Below are 20,531 nucleotides of genomic sequence, written 5' to 3' on the forward strand. Positions count from 1 at the left end.
GAACAAGGTCAAGTTAGCCTGTTGTAGGATGAGAAACAATACAGGGTGGAGGTTATCTCATTTTAGATAAGCCAGCCCCAGTCAATCTACTAACTAATTGGTTATGCATGAGTGAATCTTAGCAAGATCTTCTGACCATGGACCAGATCAGCTGAACATCCCAGATGACCTATAATTTATATGTAATTTCAAGTGGTTAGTATATATAACAATGAGTTTTGGGATGGAGCAATCGATAACTAATATCTATTTGCTAGAGGTTAGTGTAAGGTTGGAGCACTTAAATGTTCTTTCATATCAGAATGCTAAACTTAAGACAGACAAACGAACAAAAAGATACTCATTTTGAATGAAGAAACCAGACTCAATTGTTTGTAAAATATTTATATATACAGTGAACCCTCGCCACTTCGCGCTTCGACTTCCGCGGCTTCACTCTATCGCGGTTTTTGCGTAACAGCGCATGCTCTGTCATTACTGCCACTGATTGGCTCATACTGTACACGCTTGATGCCATAAATAATATAATAAATAATAAATGATAATTGTAATGTCCAAAATGTTTTACTGTATTTCCCATTTTTCGTTTAATAAATTGGGTAATACGAGTGTAATGGTGACTAAAGGGTGTTTTTTCATGTCCTCTATGCTCTAACTACGAAAATATTTGATTTACAAATAAGGAATCCTACTTCGCGGAATTTCATTTATCACGGTAGGGTCTAGAACCGATTAACCGCGATAAACGAGGGTTCACTGTATAGGAAAATATTGGGAGTAACCATTGTAGAAGGGATTTTAAAAAGAAAGATATAACACAAAAGAACAAATGCTGGTGAGGTCATGGAGGGACTAGATCCTTTGTACATTGCTGATGGGATTGTAAAATCATGCAAACACCACTGAGGCAAAACACTAAGGGTGTGCAACAGAACAGCAAAGGGAGCAGAGCAAGGAAGTCCCGAGAGAATACCAAAAATAGACGTTGGGGCCAGGGCATGGCACCCCATCAAACTCAAACAGAAAAAAACTCCTAAAGGACTACAAACAGACCTTGAGCTTTTTCTCTTTTTTTTTGTCATTGGTTTTGTTGTTGTTGTTTGTTTTCTTTTGTTGCTTTCTTTTGCTCTGTCTTGTTTTTGTGCCTATTGTTATCTCTGCATGTCTATCTAGATAAGATAGGCGGGATCAACAATCTGGAGGAGAAAAGAACAGGACCAATGGTTCCAGGGGGACATGGAGGAGGTGGAGGTGGGATAAAGGAACAAGTGATCCAAAATTGGTGGCAAAGAGGGTGTAGGAGGCCTGGTAGGGTTTGATCAAGAGTAATGTAACTGAGAGCAATTACTGAAACCCAAATGAAGGCTGAGCCTGATAGTGGGACAAGAGGAACATAAAAGGAAATAGAGGAAAGAACTAGGAGGCAAAGGGCATTAATAGAGCTCTAAATACAGGCACATACATATTTAAATATATTTATATATGATGATGGGAAATAGATCTATGTGCATATATTTATAGGTTTAGTAATAAGGTAGCAGATGGACATTGGGACTCCACTCAAATACTCCCTCAATGCAAGAACACTTTGTTCTATTAAACAGGCATTCCATGATGCTCACCTCCCTGACACAATCCCTGAAGACACAATGGTTGCTTAAGCAAATGTGATGAAGAAAGCTGATGGTGCCCGGCTATCAAAAGATATAACATCTGGGGTCTTAAAGGCTTGAAGAAAAACAAACGGCCATCTAGCTCAGAAGCAACAAAGCCCACATGGAAGAAGCACACCAGCCTGTGTGATTGCGAGGTGTCGATGGGATCAGGTATCAGGCATCAAAGAACAAAAATCATATCAGTGTGAATAAGGGGGAGTGCGGACAAAGCCCATCTGTAGGCAACTGGACATCTCCTTACACAGGGTTCATGGGGAGGAGACAAGCCAGTCAGGATTCAGTATAGCAACGGTGAAACATACAAATTTCCTCTAGTTCTTTACTGCATCCCCCCATCCCACCCCACCCCCACCCCCTGCTCCCACTATCATGATCCCAATTCTACCTTACAAATCAGGCTAGACCAGAGGATGTACACTGGTACAGATATGAACTGGAAACAGGGAATCCAGGACAGATGAACCACTCAGGACCAGAGGTGAAAGTGGCAATACTGGGAGGGTGGAGGGAAGGTGGGGTAGAAAGTGGGAACCGATTACAAGGATCTACTTATAACCCCCTCCTTGGGGTACGGGCAACAGAAAAATGGGTGAAGGGAGATGTCAGACAGGGTAAGAGATGACAAAACAATAATAATGTATAAATTAGCAAGGGTTCATGAGGGAGAGGGGGAGGGGAGGGGAGAAATGAGCTGAGACCAAGGGCTCAAGTAGAAAGCAAATGTTTTGAGAATGATGATGGCAACAAATGTACAAATGTGCTTACACGATGGATGGATGTATGGATTGTGATAAGAGTTATATGAGCCCCCAGTAAAATGATTTTAAATGAAAGAAAGTTTAAAAAAAATCGTGTAAATACTATGGAAACTAGTATGGTGTTTCTTTTAAAAAATGAAAATAAAAATAACCTATAACACTATACAAGATAGGTGCCAGACAATTCTAACACAGATAGTGGTGGAGAGGATCTGTGTGACCACATTTTAACTCTTCTAACTAAAGTTATAGTCCACACTGTATCATTAGATCCTAACTGGTCTCTGGGAAAAGAACCAACAAGCCTCATCATGCATCATCATTGTACAGAGGAAACCCTAAGGTGCAAGGCAATTTAAAGAAATGCCCAATAGGTGACCTGGACTTGGAACCAAGTTATTAACTGCAAGTTTACTGACCTTTCCCATGCTGAGATGAAGTGTGCAGTGTGGAGAGATGAGAGGGAACAGGTGTTGTGCAAACTACTAGAATACTTAAAATCATATTTAGAATTAATTATATCTGAACTTAGTGAGAAGTCAAAATAGAAGTGATTTCACTGTAAAATGCTGATGATGTAAATCTCACCATCTTCCCTCATCATTTAAGAATGTAAAATTGTTTTGTTTTGTTCTCAAACTCCATAAAACCTTGAACATATGGTTGAAATAATGTTCCTGCTTCCCCTATTGTCTTGGCATGGGTCGCCAATGAATAAAGTCCAACCCATACCTGGATACATTTCTTCTCTCCCTTTACAGGCACCATCTATGGTTTTAACAGAAAGAAATGTTGTTTGTTGACACAAACATAAAAATAAAGCACCTTTAAGAAGTTAACCACATTGGTCTAGAATTGGAAGTCACATAAATATTGCCAATCTTCAAGGCAGCTAGTTCAAAGGATTGCGTTGCAGAATTTGTATTCCTTTCCCCGATTCTGAATGGGATCGAGCATTCTCACCCTATTTCAACCAGTGACATTACGCACACCATGGGAAGATGGACGATGCCACCTCCGTAAGACATTTCTTTTTAGAGTTTGCTTAAAGTGCCATCATCAGTCATGGGTTGCCTATCGATCTCAACCATCCTGACAAAGGGAGTTTTCTTAAAATGCCCTTGTGATGACTTTGGTTTCTGGTCCATCTCTTTCCCTCCACACTTGGCCAACCATGTCAAAGATAGACTATACTTTTCCCCCGTGATAGCTGAACGTTTGCACAAATTATAGCCACAGCATTCAGCTCAACTATTTCTACTTCTCAAGCAAAACAGATTTATATTTTTTCTAGCTGTAAACACTATAAGTGTCTCTGGATGTCTCATCATTAGTTCTAATATCAGCAAACAAATTAAAAGATAGCACAACAAAATTCCTCTAGGCGAGGTCCCTATAAGCCCTTTCATAACTGATAGTGTGGCCTTACCCTGAAGTATAAGGTGGATAAATGAGGGGAGTGCTACTTTTGGCATCCAGCTTACTCTCGGATAATCTAGCTCATCCTTCTCTGCTGACATGAGACAGAAATAACATCAAAGAGTGATAAACTCTTTCCCACAAGCCTGGGGTTCCATGGTTCACTGGCCCCAGGCCTAATCTATCAATCCATTTTCTACACAATAAAAGGTAAGAAACCCATTACAGATCTGTTATATGCCCTGGCAGGTGGTCTACAACAAAAACCGAATACATCAACCAACCCAGCATTCAGCATCCCCTTTCTACAGTTTGAAGCACTAGGGGTCAGCTGACATGGATCTAGTAGTTAGGATTTAGAATGAAATTCTTTTAGGTACATAAACTCACACATCTTGATGTGCGAGCATAAAGAATTGACAGAAAAGTTCATCTTGGCATGATTCTGACCTTTTGCAAAAATAGCCCTGTTATTTCATATTTTTTTGCATAACATATTGGCTTTGCAGGTGATATAATAAATGAAACTGGGTTAGAAGTTACAGTCTGTGCTCTTCAGTATGGCCTGTAATGTTCCTTTCTTTTCCCACCTCAGTTTAGAAGGTGGCATATTAAAAAAAAATTACTTAATGCTATCTTACGACTATTAAACGCTAAGAAAGGCAACCTCCTCAAGTCTAAGAGTCGCTACAATATAACGTAGTCCCTCCAAAGCAATGATACTGCAAAAATGAAAGGGAAGACACCATATTTTATATCAGCAAAATCCTTTATTATTGTTTCATTGTGTCTCTTTTCTAAAATTCATTGCAATAGGGCAAACACCTTAGTGCTTCCAAAAATGTTACGTAGAAGGTCAAGAGTGAGCGATAGTATTACCTCCTTTTTTTCTTAAACCTTATACTTGCATCCATTTTCAATGTATTGAGATCAAGGGACAAAGTTTGCCAAATTAATCCTATCTAGTTGTATTTGGAAATTAGCTTACTTTTGAATAAAGTCTGAGTTACAGCAGATAGAAGTGACCTCGTTTCAAGCCTGATACACACTGCCTGCATGCATGCAATAGCGAAAGTAAGTTTTTATATTGATTTTATGTATGTTGTACATAAAATGCCTTACTATTCACAGAGAGCTTGTGTTTGCCTTCAGTGTAAAACTCTAAAAATGGCTTCTCATCTATCAAAATGGAGGGAGCCAACATCAATAATCGAGGCATCTGAAGAGAAAGAAGTAGGAGTGTGGAGGTTTGGCTATGCTTGGCCTGGATGTCTTAGATAAAATCAGGGGATTAGATGTTCATCATTAAGAAGATCATCTTAAATTATGGCATCAGTGGAACATGAGAGCATTGATTTCTACATGGGTCATTGTCTGATCTCATGCCTCTCTCCTCATTTCTAGCTCCTATGATCAATATGGAGACATAGATTGTTACTTTCTATCCAGAAAACCCATTTACAAATGTGTGATTAAAACAGCTGTTTCACTGAGAATTCTATGCTTGGTCTTCACATATTTCTATATTCATATTATTCCGATTTTTGAAAAAGTGAACATTTTTGAAAAACTGAATTTTGTTAGATAATGTATTACACATTTTTTATGTACAACCTCATGGACTCTTCACCACAACTTGATAAGCGTGTTTGACTATAATCTGTATTTTGTGAATGTTATACTCGATGTATGGACAAGTATAGTTTGTAATGGGAAAAGTCTGTAAACCAGAAATCTCACTATTAATCATGACAGTGAATTGCCTCTGCGGAGAGAAGGAGGGGAAGAACGACCTCTTACCACACTCCAACCCACACAATAAGCACACCAGGAAGCAAATTTTGATGTGCACACACAGAAGTTCAGAGACATAAGAAAAACTATGAAGAGTGATATATATTGAAAGCAACAGAGTCAGAAAGATAGATGAAGATAATAGTGTGAGGGCCTCAGAAAGAAAAATCGAGATGGGCTGGCTTTAATACTGTTTCATGGGTCTTAAATAAGGGGATTATTATTGTGAAAGACTACAAAGTTCAAGGTATATGCGATTAGACAAAAATGGGGATATCACTTCATTAGTTGGGAGGATCCAGAAATTTAAGCCAAGGTCTTTATTTACATTTCCCATTTTTGCTTAAAATCAAAGCAACTTGGGCCAAGGCGAGGTTTTGCAATGAATCCATTACAGGGTCCATCACTCTTTAAAGGAATCACTCACTACATTGCCTCTGATGACTGCTTTTCTGCTTCTTCTTATCTTTTACAATAAATGTAAATGTTCAAAAGTAAATGGCAATTTAACCAAATATGCAGAAGGCAGCACATTAAAGTGAGCTTTACTAAAAACCGTGATAGTAAGACATTTTTTTGTGTGCAGATGCTATGTACTAAGCAACAGAGATATTTGTGTCCCAGCAACTATGACCTGTGAGTTCCAAGTATACGAACCATTCTAGTCTTCACATGGAAGTAGATGCTGAAGGGCACTGGAGATAGGTCTCCATTAGTTCTTTTTCTTTCATTAATTTTTAAAAATCATTTTATTGGGGGCTCATACAACTCTTATCACAATCCATACATGCATCCGTTGTGTCAAGCACATTTATACATTTGTTGCCATCATCATTCTCCAAACATTTGCCTTCTACTTGAGCCCTTGGTATCAGCTCCTCATTTTTTCCCACCGTCCCCACTCCCTCCTCCCTCATGAACCCTTGCTAATTTATAAATTATTATTATTTTGTCATATCTTACACTGTCCGGCATCTCCCTTCACCCACCCAGGGAGGAGGTTATATGTAGATCCATGTAATCGGTTCCCCCTTTCCACCCCACCCTCCCTCCACCTTTCTCCTTCCAAAGACTGAGAACTTCAGATTTCATGAGCATCAAAACTGTCTCTCGGTGAGTCATAAGCTATCTTTCCTAACTTAAAAAAAGTACTGTATTGCAAAATCTGGCACTGATTGATTTGTTTTTTAATAGTCTTCAATCAATTATGTCAAACCTGGGGTACATAAATATTGGGAAGAGATGATTAAGTGCCTTTTGAACGGTTAATGAATGGGATCCCAAACCCTATGATATCAATGCAAAAAGATACTTTTAGGAGTTAAGATTATACTTTTGGGATAGGATCTAGATATTGTGGATGTTGTAGTAATATAAATCTACACAAGATGGTGTTCATATGCTTCATTCTAAATGTCTATCATTATCAATTGTAACTTTTAATTCTATTGCAAAGGAGATAACATTTTAAGTCATATTTCATAATTCATTGAGCCACTATTGTGTAGTATGATCTCTCACATTTTCTATGATTATAAATTGTGTATTCCTACTTGTGATATCAAAATACACTGGGATACTGTGGAACATATGTGCCATCTTTCCTCCTGTTCCTTTCTTTAAATGAATGTTCGTATTTGTGCTGTTATATGGGTAGAAAATGTAATAACTAGGAGACCATATCCCTTGAACATGCAATTGACTATTTCTATACCTTTTTTTGCAAGGGAAAAAGGAAGATATTTTCAATTCTCAATAAAGTAAAACCCACCTAAAAAGTCTTACTTAAATTTTCCCATAATTGAGAGAAAGTATTGATACATAAAAATAAGAGGTCCCCACATCTGAAAATATCTACTAGCTTGAATTTTATAGACCAAACACCAACCAATAATTCCTTTAATGTCAAATAGGTACTTAATTACTGATAAAACATTTTATCAGTCAGGTGAACAATAAGAACTTCAGCATCATAAATTAAAACATAATAACCAGACATGATTGAAATGAAGTATTTAGTTTCTTTTCAAGGACTCTATGTACAGAAACTTTTCTCAGTGTACCTTCATCACGCATATCAATTTCATTAGCTGATAAAGAATAGCCAGTATACCTTTAGAGATAATATTGCCAATTTTGAGAAGAAGCTATTTTAGATTACATGACAATTGTTTGCCATGGACTTGTTCCAGTTTAAAAGGAATACAATGTGTTTTATAGTTTGGATGGCACAAAGCTAACTGGTATTTAAATGCACAGGAAGATAGTAGAACCATGGTAGCTGAGGGATTTCAAATTATACTTAAAAGGTCAAAAGAAGGTAAAAATTGTGGGTAAGAAATATAAGGGAGAAGTAAAGTACAGGGAAAATCTGACTCAGGTGGAACCTGGGGGGTGATTGGATTAAAAAAAAAAACAGACTGTGAAGTATAGACCAAAAAAAAGCACATTGGTTGGAGAACTGCAAGTCTGTAGAATTCTTATGTTAGTATTTACAAATAGGCAACAATAAAGAAATCAAAACCAACAAAGAAAGAGTATATGTGCATTTCTAAACAAAATGACCTTGGTACCTGGAAAGAACCAGGGAACTTAGAATACTAGCAGTAGTACCTAAAAATAAAGTCCTCTGAATTATAGCATTTCAACTTACGCATCAGTAGGAGAGAAAGCTCTCTGACTTAATACAGACAATACAAAATCTATCAAAGTCTTGGGGATCTTAGTCTGGTTTTCTGTTATCTATCTATCTATCATCGTTATATGAAGAAAGTCCACAAACCCCCAAAAGAAAATAAAAGGTAATGGGCAAACAACTGGTAATACATAACTTTAAATGTTTATATTCAAGTGAATTAAAAATAAGTGAAAGATATCTCTTAAAGAAATTATCCAATAATTAAAATTTTTCTCACAGTAAAAAAAAAAAATTCCTGTTCAGTTGGATTTGTAATTGATTTCTTCAAAAAACCTTAGGAAGAAATAATACGAATCTTTAACTATTTCTTCCAGCAGACAAAAAAGGAAGGGATATTTCCCAGCTTGTTTTATGATGGCATCCTAACATTAATACCAACACTTGACAGGAATGTTACAAGAAAAAAGTACAGATAAGTATCTATTATAAACCAAGACACAAAGATTTTAAGAAAACATTAGAAAATTGAATCAAACTCTGTAAAAAGTGCAATACATCATAATCAATATGTTTTGTCTCAGGAATTGAAGAATGACTTCACATTTAAAAACTAATAACTAGATTGCACATGTTCATATAAAATGAGAAAAATAATATAATTATTTAAATACATGTATATAGATAATTGGACATATTCCAATAATGCAAACTTTACAAAATGGGAATCAAAGGAGATTTCTTAATATAGTTAATAATAAATTATGGAAAACTTTCCACTTGAAATAGGGAATGGGTCAAACTTCCCATTTTTACCACTTCTATTTAACATTGTGTTAGAGCCTGTGCGGAAAAAATCAAACAAAAACATTTTAAAACAGGATTGGAAAGAGAGAAACTTTTTTGATGATGATGTAATTTTGCACATTAAAACTCAAAGATTTGAATGCAACAACCAGAATAAAAATAATGAGAATTATGATAAGAATGTTCACATATTTTGAAGGATCTAGTCAATGTCAGAGATCAATTGTGTAGAAACTGTTCAATCCATATGTAAACTGCTATGTAAGTCTTTACTCAAAACACAACAAAATATTATTTGCAAAAACCTCAACGAATCTACACACTATTAGTATTAATAAGTACATGTAGAAAGGTCACTGAATATGTGCTCAGTATATAAAAATACTTATTTTGTATACACCACCAACAAAGAGAAACTAAAATTCAAAGCTTATCATAGAATAAAAATCATGAAATGCCTAGGATTAAATCCAATAAAACATACACACTACCTCACACCTGAAAACCTCAAAATATTGATCAAAAGAAATTATAAAAGAGATAAATATGTATGTTCACATACTGGATGACTGCCTACTGCAAAGATGTCACCTGATCTACAGAGTCATAAATTTCCAATGACTATCCTAATGATTTGATGTAGAACTTGACAAGTTGGTTGTGGAATTTATTTGTAATTTTAAAATGTGCCAGACAGTCTTCTTTGAGAAGCATACTGTTGGAGGGTTTAGACTGCTAAAGGGAACTTCAATAAATAAAAGAATTATAAATTAGCTAGTGTGGTATTAGTACCAAGATCGATATAATCAAATAGAGAAAAAAAGAGACTGCAAAGGCAGATTCATACAAAATGTTCATTTGATTGATGATGAAATTGCCTTGGCAGTATGGTGGGGAAATTTTTTTCCATAAATGGTGATTGATCAAATGTGTTCATGTTATGAGCCACCACTTTGTGTAAAACGTTACGTATATAATAACACTTAGTTTAAAATATAAGTATAGAATATTTGGATAAATATTGTCTATAATGGAATTCAAGAATAAAAAGTTCAAGACTCACAAATTAAGAGAGTAAATGAAACAACAAACCTGAATAAATCAAGTAAGCAACACCCTGGGTGGGTAGGGCAGGGAGAAGTCATGCAGTCATTATTAACACAGTATATTTTTAATACGACTAAGTAAGTTTGATAGGTGACACTTGGTGAAACTGGTTACCTCCTTCTTGCTAAAAATACTGTCAATGTACACCTGCACACTCAATTAATCACTTCATCACTGTTCATAGTCTAATTATTTAAAATGATACATGCAAAGACTTATGGCGTACATTTTGGCATTTGGTAATTAGTGTGCCATGTTCTGCCATCACCCTTCTTTCCATCCCAATAAATTCCACAGCCAGATCAAATGGTAAGGCTAACACACGCACACACACGCACACTCACACACCACCCACACGCCAAATCAAATGGTGAGGCTAACACACACGAACTCTCTCATAAAGCACTCAAGGAACAAAGCAAATATAAATACTTGCACTATTGAACACATGCGACAAGAGGAGATGGTTAATGTCTAACCTTTATCCACTGGAGATTTGTCTGCTTGAGCTTATTTTCAAGTTTATCTTGCTCTTCTGGGCTTATGGGAGCACTTACAAGCACTGTTCCTCTGCTTTCATTGAATTGTTTTAGAATTCCCTGGCGCAGAGGCAACTCTTCTACCAGTAACTGAAACAGACAAATTCAACAATGTTTAATGAATCACAGCACGAATCCAACTACCTTGTCTTCCCTGCTATTGATTAGTCTCTCAAAATGAAGTGACTGGACAGAAGGTCCACAAGTACTTCTAATACTGACGGTTTCTACAAAGTGCAGAGTTGATGGATTAAAGCACCTATTCCCAAGTAGATGAATCTATCCTGTTGTGGTTAGGGACCATTGAGTCAGATCCAACTCCTAGTGACCTGACGTACAACAGAATGAAACACCACCTGCTACTGCACCATCCTCACAATTGTTCTTATATTTGGACCCATTGTTAGAGTCATTGTGTCAGTCCATCTTGCGGGGGGCCTTCCTCTTTTTTGCTGTTCCTCTACTTTACCCAGCATGTTGCCCTTCTCCAGCAGCTGCCCTCTCCTGATAATTCATCCAAAATATGTGAGAAACAGTATGAAATTATCTTATCCCAAGTGATTTTTATTTTTTTATGAGAAAAACTGCTGGTATAATGTGCTCTAAAATCATATTCAGAACAATGGTAGAGTCTGAAAATAATCTGCATAAATTCACCACTATCTGTGCTTTTAAGACTCCATATCAAAACACACATACCAGTGAGTAAGAATTTACACCATCATATTAAGAGATAATTAATATTTACTGAATGTGTACCAGGTACCAAACACTTGCTAATCTCTTCAGCTCTAACATATTAGTTAAGCTGTATATTATAATAGCTCTATAAGGCAGATCTCATTATATCTTAATAAAAAGAAGCTGATACAGAGAATTTAAATACTATATTAAAGGGCGCAAATCAAAGGTAGTAGTAAGCAATAGAACAAAATTGCAACTTGGGACTTTCCATTGAAGAATTTGTGTTTTGACTCCACCTCCTTGAGTTTCTCTTCTTCATTAAGCACCACACTTTAACTGCCCTTCTCCTACAAAACCACGAGCATGTTAATAGCTGTGTTTTATTTCTGTGTATCATTTAGAGCTGCACTGTTCAGTATGGTAGCCATAAGCCACGAGAGGTTATTTAAATGTAAATTAATAATATTTTAAGTCAACAGATAAAATTTTCCATTCCTCAGGCATAATAGTTATTTTCAAGTATTCCAAAGCTACATATGTCTGTCAACTGGCTACCAAAATGGAAAATGCAGAACATTGACACAAAAAAATTCTATTGGCCTGTGCTGATCTAGATGGTTAGAGAGCAAAAGAAAATCAAAACATACTATTAATAAGTGAATGGCATCAAATATGTCCTTCGAATGAGTTGTGCTATGTATGGCACTCAAGGAACCCTGGTGGCATAGCATACTGTGTCAGGCTGCTAACCATGAGGCAAGCTATTCAAACCCAGCTGCAGCTGCAAGGGTGAAAGAGGAAGCTCTCGACTCCCATAAAGAGCTGTCATCTCAGAACCCCTCAGGGGCAGTCCGACTGCGATGCCCTATGTCAGAATTGACTCGTTGGCAGTAACTTCTTTTTTCAGAGTGTTATAACTAGCATTCAATACATTTGGTAAAGACAAATTTTCATGGATGGACTAAGTTCAATCCCAACCTCCCTCCCTGCCCCCCACATAACCAATTTGAAATGAACCCCGTATTCCAAACTTATCAATAGCAAATACCTACTGCAATGCTTAATAAATCAAAGTTAACTTGCTACCCATACAAAGAGCATTTCTGCAAAAACGTTACTAAATTGACATTTGGCTGTGAATTGCAAAGTCAGCAGTTCAAAGCCATCAGTTGCACCTCCGGAGAAGCATGAAGCTTTCTACTGCGGTCAAAAGAGTCTCTGGAAACCCACAGGAGCATTTCTACTCTGTCTTACAGGGTCGCTATGAATCCTAACCGACTTGGTGGCAATGAGTTTATTTGTTTGAGTATGCTACAAAGTAAGCGTGATTAATTTACTTAGAATTTTTTGTCTGTTGAGTTTCATCAAACCCAAAAAATAACCTACTGAAACGTACCAAAGAACACATGAAAGCTAAATGAAGACCAATATCTAGTGTCCACAGACCAACGCCATGGCAACTTCATGCGGAGATGCCGAGTGTACTGTCGAGGGAAGGGGCCTGGCGACACCACTCTCCCTGCTCCGGCCTGCACACTGCCTCTGTATCGGTAGCTGCAAAACAAATGCTGACCGATAGTTCCCTTTTGGTCATTTTCCCTCGAAGCAAAAATCCCTTTCAGCTTTCTTTCGATTCACGGAAGCGCTACCACGTTCGGCCTTCTGAACAAGTGAAATGCCATAAAGCAGGGTACTCCCGTAGTCTCAACTGCAACTCACTGCCATCCAGTGGATTCCTGCTCTTAGGTCAGGGTGGAAGGCCTCGTCCTTCTTCCGGGGAGTTGCTGGTGGTTTCAAACTATGGAACTTTCCTTCTTCCGGGGAGTTGCTGGTGGTTTCAAACTATGGAACTTGTGGTTAGCAGTTCAACTCTTAACCCACTGCACTACCAGGTAATATCTGCTTGTGTCATTTAGCAATACTTTATTATTTTATGCAGGGTTCTTCCACAAATTTATTAATTCAAAGATCTCAATGACTGGCATGGGACTCTAATTTACATAGGAACAAAAAACATCCTTGATAAAGGAACTGTTCTACTTCCCTTTGTGTTCCTTGTAAAATGAGGACAATAGCATCTATTATGAACGTTTGATACGAAGATTAAATGAAATAGCAGACGGAAACAACACCTAATCCTTGACACCTAATTGAGGATAATTCAATGTTAACTTCCTTTCCCTTTCACTTACCATTCAAACCTTAAAATAAAACAGATCCAAAAGCTTTGCTTCCCCTAAAACTAAAACCAGGATAATTAATCCAACTGCATAACCAGAGGCATGTCAGCGAGCCAGGTGAGGGGCATCAGTAGTAAGCATATGCCACAGTAAGAAGCTTTGAAAAGCCACTTAAATAAGCTGGAAGTCTAGTCAGCTAGTATGGGGTGTGAATCAACACGACGCCTCCCACCTCTAGACAAAATAAACCAAAACAAAACATTGCTTCAGGCGAATCGAATGTCTTTAATTAGAGGCTGAAGTCGTGCGATTGATTTTGCAATTAAGATCCTCCCTAGCAAATGGGAATCTTTTTTAAATAAAGACTTTCTCCAAATCTCCATGTATATGTCTAGGAAGCATTCTGAAAAAGTGACTCCCATTTAGATTTAGATAGCATCATTCTACATTTTGGTCTTTAATATTTTCAAATATTTAGAACTGCGGAATTCTCAAGTAAGTATAAAATCCCATTGAATTGAGTTTTCAAAAGTAACTGCCATGAATTATAGATATACACACACATGCATACATATCATAAAACGTATGCCAAAGAAACCCACTGCCACGAAGTCAACTCTGACTCATTGCGACCTTGCAGGGTAGAGAGAACTGCTGTTTGGGCTTCCCAGTCTGTATATCTCAGAGGCAGAAAATACCATCTTTCTCCTGTGGAGTAACAATGGGTAACCCATTCTCCCCTCAGGGCTCCTTTAATACAATGTACACACACACACACACACACACACACACACAGCATAATATTTTTAAACCACACACAGAGTGGAAGTCCCTGGGTTAAAACAAAATAAAGTCGTGAGAAAAACACTTGAGTGAGGATCTATAAATAAAATAATGAGCTGGAAATCAATGATTAAATACATTAAAAATAAATCCATACCTTCTTTACACAAGTAGGCCCTGAGGGACTTTAGAAAATAAAATTACCTTGACTTGATCAAGCTTTTCTTTGAGTCGTTGCTCATTTCCAGGTTCAAGAGGAATGCTGGCAATATTATTCGCTTCTTCCAACCATAAAACAAATTCATTTAAATCTCTCTGAAATTCAGAAAAAATATTCTTCTGTTCTTCTAGCCTAGAGATAAAGAGTGAAAGTGTTATAAACAACATGTTTCTCAAACTTTCTTTCTCTCTCATTCTTTTTCTCTCTCTTTAAAGCAAATTAAAACAGAAAGACAAACAAACTAAAATGACAAACATGGCCCAGAAAACAACTCATTCACAGGATAGTAACAATACATAATTTAAAATATGAATTCATTCACTTTGAAAAGGTAATTTCATTATGTCAAAAATTTCCAAAACATGAAAAGTGAAAATTAGTCAAAAAACATTTTGATTTTCAATTCCAACAGCATCTTGTCCTTAAAGAGAGCAGGGTTTCTCAATCTGAGCATTATTAATATTTGGGGCCTGATTCATTGTTAAGGGGGTATGAACTGTGCATTTTAGGATTTTACGCTGCCTCCCAGGCCTTTATCCACTAGCTATCAGTAGCACTGTCTGTAACCCCCAGTTGTAACAGCCAAACATATTTCCAAGCACTGCCAACTGGTCTTACGTTAGAGAACTAAGTTACCCTTGATTGACAATCACTACACGAGTGTTAGATCTGTAGTTTGAAGTAGCACATTGGAAATGTGTAACACAGCATGAAAATAAAGGGAATTAAATAAAAACATGAAATAATTACATGCTAAAATAATTTCCAAATTGTGATTCAATTCATTTTAAGAAAGGCATCAACTTGATTTAAAATTTTCCTATCATTTTTAAAAATGTTTGCATCCCTATTTGCATTAAACTAATCTTGTTCACTGTTTGACATATTTATTCGGATATAAGGTCGGCCATACTCCTCATGTGCACTACAGTTTGTCACCAAATTGAAATGCAAAAACAAAAACCTCACTGTCATTGAGGCAATTTCAACCCCAAGCAACCCTATAGGGCCGGGTACAACTTGTCTTTCTCTCTGGGAGAGACCGGGAGTTTCGATCTGCTGATTTTGGGGTTAATAACCACTACACTCCTTTGATTGCAAGTGGTACCATCATTTTGACATTGATTGCCATGTGAATTAATTTCTGATTATATTAGTTGTGCAGTTGTTTTCTCTTTGCCAATGTGCAAAAATATTGTCCCTTTTTATGTTTAATATAAAAAATGTGTATAATTGGCAATACTAATTGATTAAATAAGATTTGTATGGGAGAATCAAGAGAGGAAGTTGGGGAAGTGGGTGGATGTTGGGTAATGAAGCATCTAGAACAGCAGTTCTCAACCTGTGGGTCCTGATACCTTCGGGGGTCAAATGACCCTTTCACAGGGGTTGCCTAATAACCATTGGAAAACACATATTTCCAATGGTCTTAGGAACCGAGACACTGCTCCTCTATCCGTCTCCAGGCAGGTCTGCTCACATGCAGATACGCTCACATACAGTACCCGGCGTGAAGACTGTTACCCATGCTCCACCATGCTTCAAGACAAAATGTCATTGATTTATCATTAGAAATAAGTATTTCACATTATATAATTACATATTGTTTTTGTGATGAATCACGATGCTTTAACGATGTTCAATTTGTAACAATGAAAATACATCCTGCATATCAGATATTTACATGACGATTCATAACAGTGGCAAAATGACAGTGACGAAGTAGCAATGAAAATCATTTTATGGTTGGGGGTCACCACCACATGAGGAGCTGTATGAAAGGGTCGCGTCATTAGGAAGGTTGAGAAGCGCTGGCCTACAAGGCTCTTCCAGCCATTCATTGTTCTCTTAAGTATGAGAACCTTGTAGCTCCCAGTCCTCTTTTAGCCTGTGCATTACAAAGCCAAAGGAATTGTTTGGTGGGCTCCTGGTCCCTAAAAAACCAGAAGACCTATGAAGGACATTTACAATGCAAAAAACATTCAGTCAGGCATGGTAGGATGGTTTCCCATTTGTGCTGCCTAACTAGCTTCCTGCTTCTCTTGAAGACTCTACATTTGACTTCTGAGAAATCAGGGCACTGCCCCTCCCAACACAGGATGCCTGATGAGCTTACCATCCCCTTTATTAGGACTCACTGCCTGGGAAAAGAGTTTAAACTAAGAAGGTTGAAGGTTCCTAGTAGTAGAGATAATGCTGCGACTGCTTCTCAGGAAACCCTTTTAAAATGTCCTCAGAATCTGGTCTCAGCAGCGATTCTGGAAAAAGACAACCTCTCATTTTGAACATCCTTCATTTGTTTAAAAATTCAACATCGACTCTGCTCCTTGGGTCTGTTTTACAGGTATCCACCCAAGCTCTTCTTTCCTTTCTCGTCTACCATTTGTAAATTTGTGTCTCCTCAGATCATCTTGCCATCCCTATTTGCAATAGCGGCGACTCCAATTCATGGCAGCCCCAGTTGGGGGAGAGTAGAACTAGGTTTCATAGGGCAGATATTCTAGAAATAGATCATCAGGCTTTTCTACTTTGCCACCTCTAGGCGGACGCAAACCAATAACCACTTTATGTCTTTGCATTATACAGGGACTGCTGAACATCTTGTACAGGGTTATATACATTGAGGCTAACCTTATTTCCATCTATCTTTTTTCCAATTAAGTAAAGTCTTGTTAAAATTGGATTACATTTGTAAAATTTTGATTGATAAAGATTTTTCAACTTTCATCTGGAAATTATGTTTGTGAGTAAAAAAACTAATAAAAACATGAAAAGAAGCAAATAGTAACAGTAAACCAAATATATATACATACATAGAGATGTCCCATAGCTAGAATAAAATTCTAAAAGCAAACATCTTTCCACATATTTCTAATGTGTCTTGTATCAAGTACTTGCATTTCTTCCTCTTAAGAATACCCAGCCAAGTAGAAGACTACTATACATTATAATTGATATTTAGATATTTAATTAGGATTAACCTCTATAAATATCCTGTAACTTTTTTCTTCATTTAATACTCTACAGTGAGTGTTTCCGTAGGTCATTAATTATTCCTTGAAATATTGATTTAAAATATTCTGAGTAATAAGCTATCTGTGAATTTACTGTATTTTAGCATTAGCTGTGATTAAGCAATTAGTTTCTTTCCAATTGTTCGATATCATAAATAACTTTGTCAACATTACAATTGTTTATGTATTTTGGATCAGATACTGAGAATGTCCTTAGAATAGGAAAGAAAGGTTAACAATCATAGTATTAAGGATTTAGATACATATGCTATGTCTCTTTGGGATGCTAGTAATAAGAATACATAAATTCCCACTAATAGTTACGAAGTAATGATCTAGACTTTTCTATAGAAAAATCTATACAACTATCTAGACTTTTATAGAATTCTGCAGGATTACTATGAGTTAGAATTGACCCCATGGCTCTGGAGTTGGTTTACTATACTAGCCATTGAGTATTATGGATAATATATTTGAGTAAGTAAAAAATTATTGCAACAAGAACATAGAAAACTATTAAATTTTTCAAAATCAAAATGTGAAGCTATTGTTCTTGTCATAGCTAAGTCTATACACATTTGAAAACAGCATTTCCATAACCCTTCCCCCATGTAATTCTGAGCATTTCAGTACAAGCTATGGCAAAATGACAGTTCTTACATTCTTGAGTGACCCAGATCCTGCCCCTTTTAAATGTTCTTTAGCTTTTAGAGTATCTCTGGTAATGCAGCGGGGTTAACACTGGGTGACAAACCCCAAGGTCAACAGCTGAGATCAAGTATACACGTTGAGGAAGAAAGATGGGGCTATTGCTTCCATTAAGATGTACAGCCTTGGGAAAAAAAAGATGTACAGCCTTGGAAACCTTATGGATCCACTCTGTACTACAGGCTTGTGATGAGTTGGAATTATTTCAATAGCAGTGGGTTGGGGTGGGTTTGCAGAACAAAAAGTTTAAGTGGGCAGGGTCAGTGCTGTAGGATGGATGGGATAAACTGCTTTGTCATGATGGGGAAAAATTATTAGCATACTGTATCTGGTCTTTTCTTCATCAATATAGTTTTAAATTTTCTCGAAGCTTCCTCACAATAATTCCCATGATAATCCTGTCCTTTGAGAATCTGTGCCAATGTTAGCCCTTTGGAATACCTATGAAATAGTAGCCATAACTTTCTGAGCTGACTTCCCTGCTTTAAATTTAAAAGGTCCAGCAGATCCCCTAGGAAGCCACTGTTTGGATTGGGCAGGTTTTCTAATTTTGAAGGAACCCTAATGAATCTAAGACAAGTATATAACTGAAAGAATGTGTCTGCAGTCATCTGCTGATCCCAGAGATGAGTTTAAACAGGCTTTCTTTATAATAGACCCATGCCTGTAGGCACCAGAACCCTAGTCGGAATACTTTTAGACTTATAAGTGTATTGGCTAGAAGGAAAGGCATTTTGACCAAAGATGTTCCATATTATTTTTTTTAATAGGAAATTGAAAATGTAGTGTGTGTGTGTATTTTTCATGTACCAGTTGCCTGCTATATCTGTTGCTCATTTTTTTCCTGAATGTTGTTCTATTGATTTGTAGGAGCTTTTCACATTAATACAAGTTTTATTTGTTGGCAAAGATTTTTCTAGCTTCCCTTTAGTCCTTTAGTGTTGTTTGCTTTGTTTGTTTGGAAATAAGAGGAGATATGCTTTGGTTTTAATTCTTTTAATAATATTATTCTTAAATTTGCAGCCACCTTATACTGTTTTAGATATTCAACTTTACTCTAGATTCTTATATTATCATTGAAAAAAGAAATGTCCAATCCATTTCACATTTACTTAAGGCTTAAAATCCTGAAATGTTTGTCTTCAATAAATTGATTCAGTACTTGATCTTCTCTATATTTGTTACTTTCTTCATTATGCTTCATATTTTTGTTCCTGACTACTAGAGTTCCATTATGATGATCTACTGCAGATGTTTTTGAAAATAATACATTACTTTAGGAACCACGATGGTTAATGAAATCACCTGTTACTCCAAAAGTGGGCAATCCAAAACTATCAGTCACTCCTTTGAAGAAAGATGTGGCAGAGAACACATACTCCCATGGAGTCAGTTCTGATTCATAGTGAGTCTATGTAGAGTTTCTCAGACTATATATCTTTATGGCAACAGAGAGCATCACTTTCTCACGCATAGAGGCAGGTGGGTTTGACACTAATGATTACCTGATAGCTCCACCAGTGTGGCCCTATACAGCAGATTCTAGTCTATTCTACTTCATTCTATAGGGTTATTATGAGTTAGAATCGACCCCATGACTGTGGGGTTGGTTTACTACACTATTTTAATAATTGTAACATTGAAATAAATTTCAATTTCTGGTAGGTTAAGCTCTCTCTTCTATATCTGAGCTCTTTTAACTTCATCTAAGAATCATTCATTTAAGAAGCTCAATACATCTCATGGGGGATTTGGCTTTGAATTACATTAATTAATATATAATCTTGTGGAAAATCATTGTCTTCTCAATACAAGTCTGCTAATTTCCTATTTTTATAGTGTATTTGGACCCTGAGAGTATCTGAGACTCATCAGTGCACTATAAATAATTAAGTATGTTTTATAATTAACCTTCAGCATCAATTTGAAAGGCAGCGACTTGCTTATGATTTTATGGATATTAACTGAATACTAATTTAGAAAACTCTTAGAACTCCAAGATATAAGTACTAAATCATTACTTGAAATGCAAAAGCTTTGGTTAATATTTCTGGTTACTTGGTGCTTGTGGAAAATTGTTTTCTGATGTTCAAAATTTTATTAAACAAGGATAGCGCCTTCTTTTAAAATATGAAAATATTTGGTAGTCATTTCTTGCCTACACTCTCCCCCCTCTCAATACTTAGAATGTAAAAAAAAAAAAAAAA

The 20,531-nt window shown here is 36.6% G+C and overlaps 1 protein-coding gene across 4 annotated transcripts in view; it reads right to left on the reverse strand.

Annotated features, from left to right (window-relative positions):
• Positions 1-20,531, reverse strand: part of DMD (dystrophin) — a 2,430,848-nt gene that overhangs the window by 936,323 nt on the left and 1,473,994 nt on the right. For all 4 annotated transcript variants that reach the window (XM_045298663.1, XM_045298661.1, XM_045298660.1 and 1 more), the window contains 2 exons: positions 14,587-14,734; positions 10,676-10,825 (listed from right to left, as the gene is read on the reverse strand). In XM_045298663.1, coding sequence (XP_045154598.1) covers positions 10,676-10,825; positions 14,587-14,734 — 298 coding nt within the window. The remainder of the gene's footprint in view (positions 1-10,675; positions 10,826-14,586; positions 14,735-20,531) is intronic.

The sequence above is a fragment of the Echinops telfairi genome, unplaced genomic scaffold, assembly GCF_000313985.2.
Source record: "Echinops telfairi isolate 266 unplaced genomic scaffold, ASM31398v2 ScPeMD7_7436;HRSCAF=8474, whole genome shotgun sequence".
In the NCBI taxonomy this organism is placed as follows: Eukaryota; Metazoa; Chordata; class Mammalia; order Afrosoricida; family Tenrecidae; genus Echinops; species Echinops telfairi.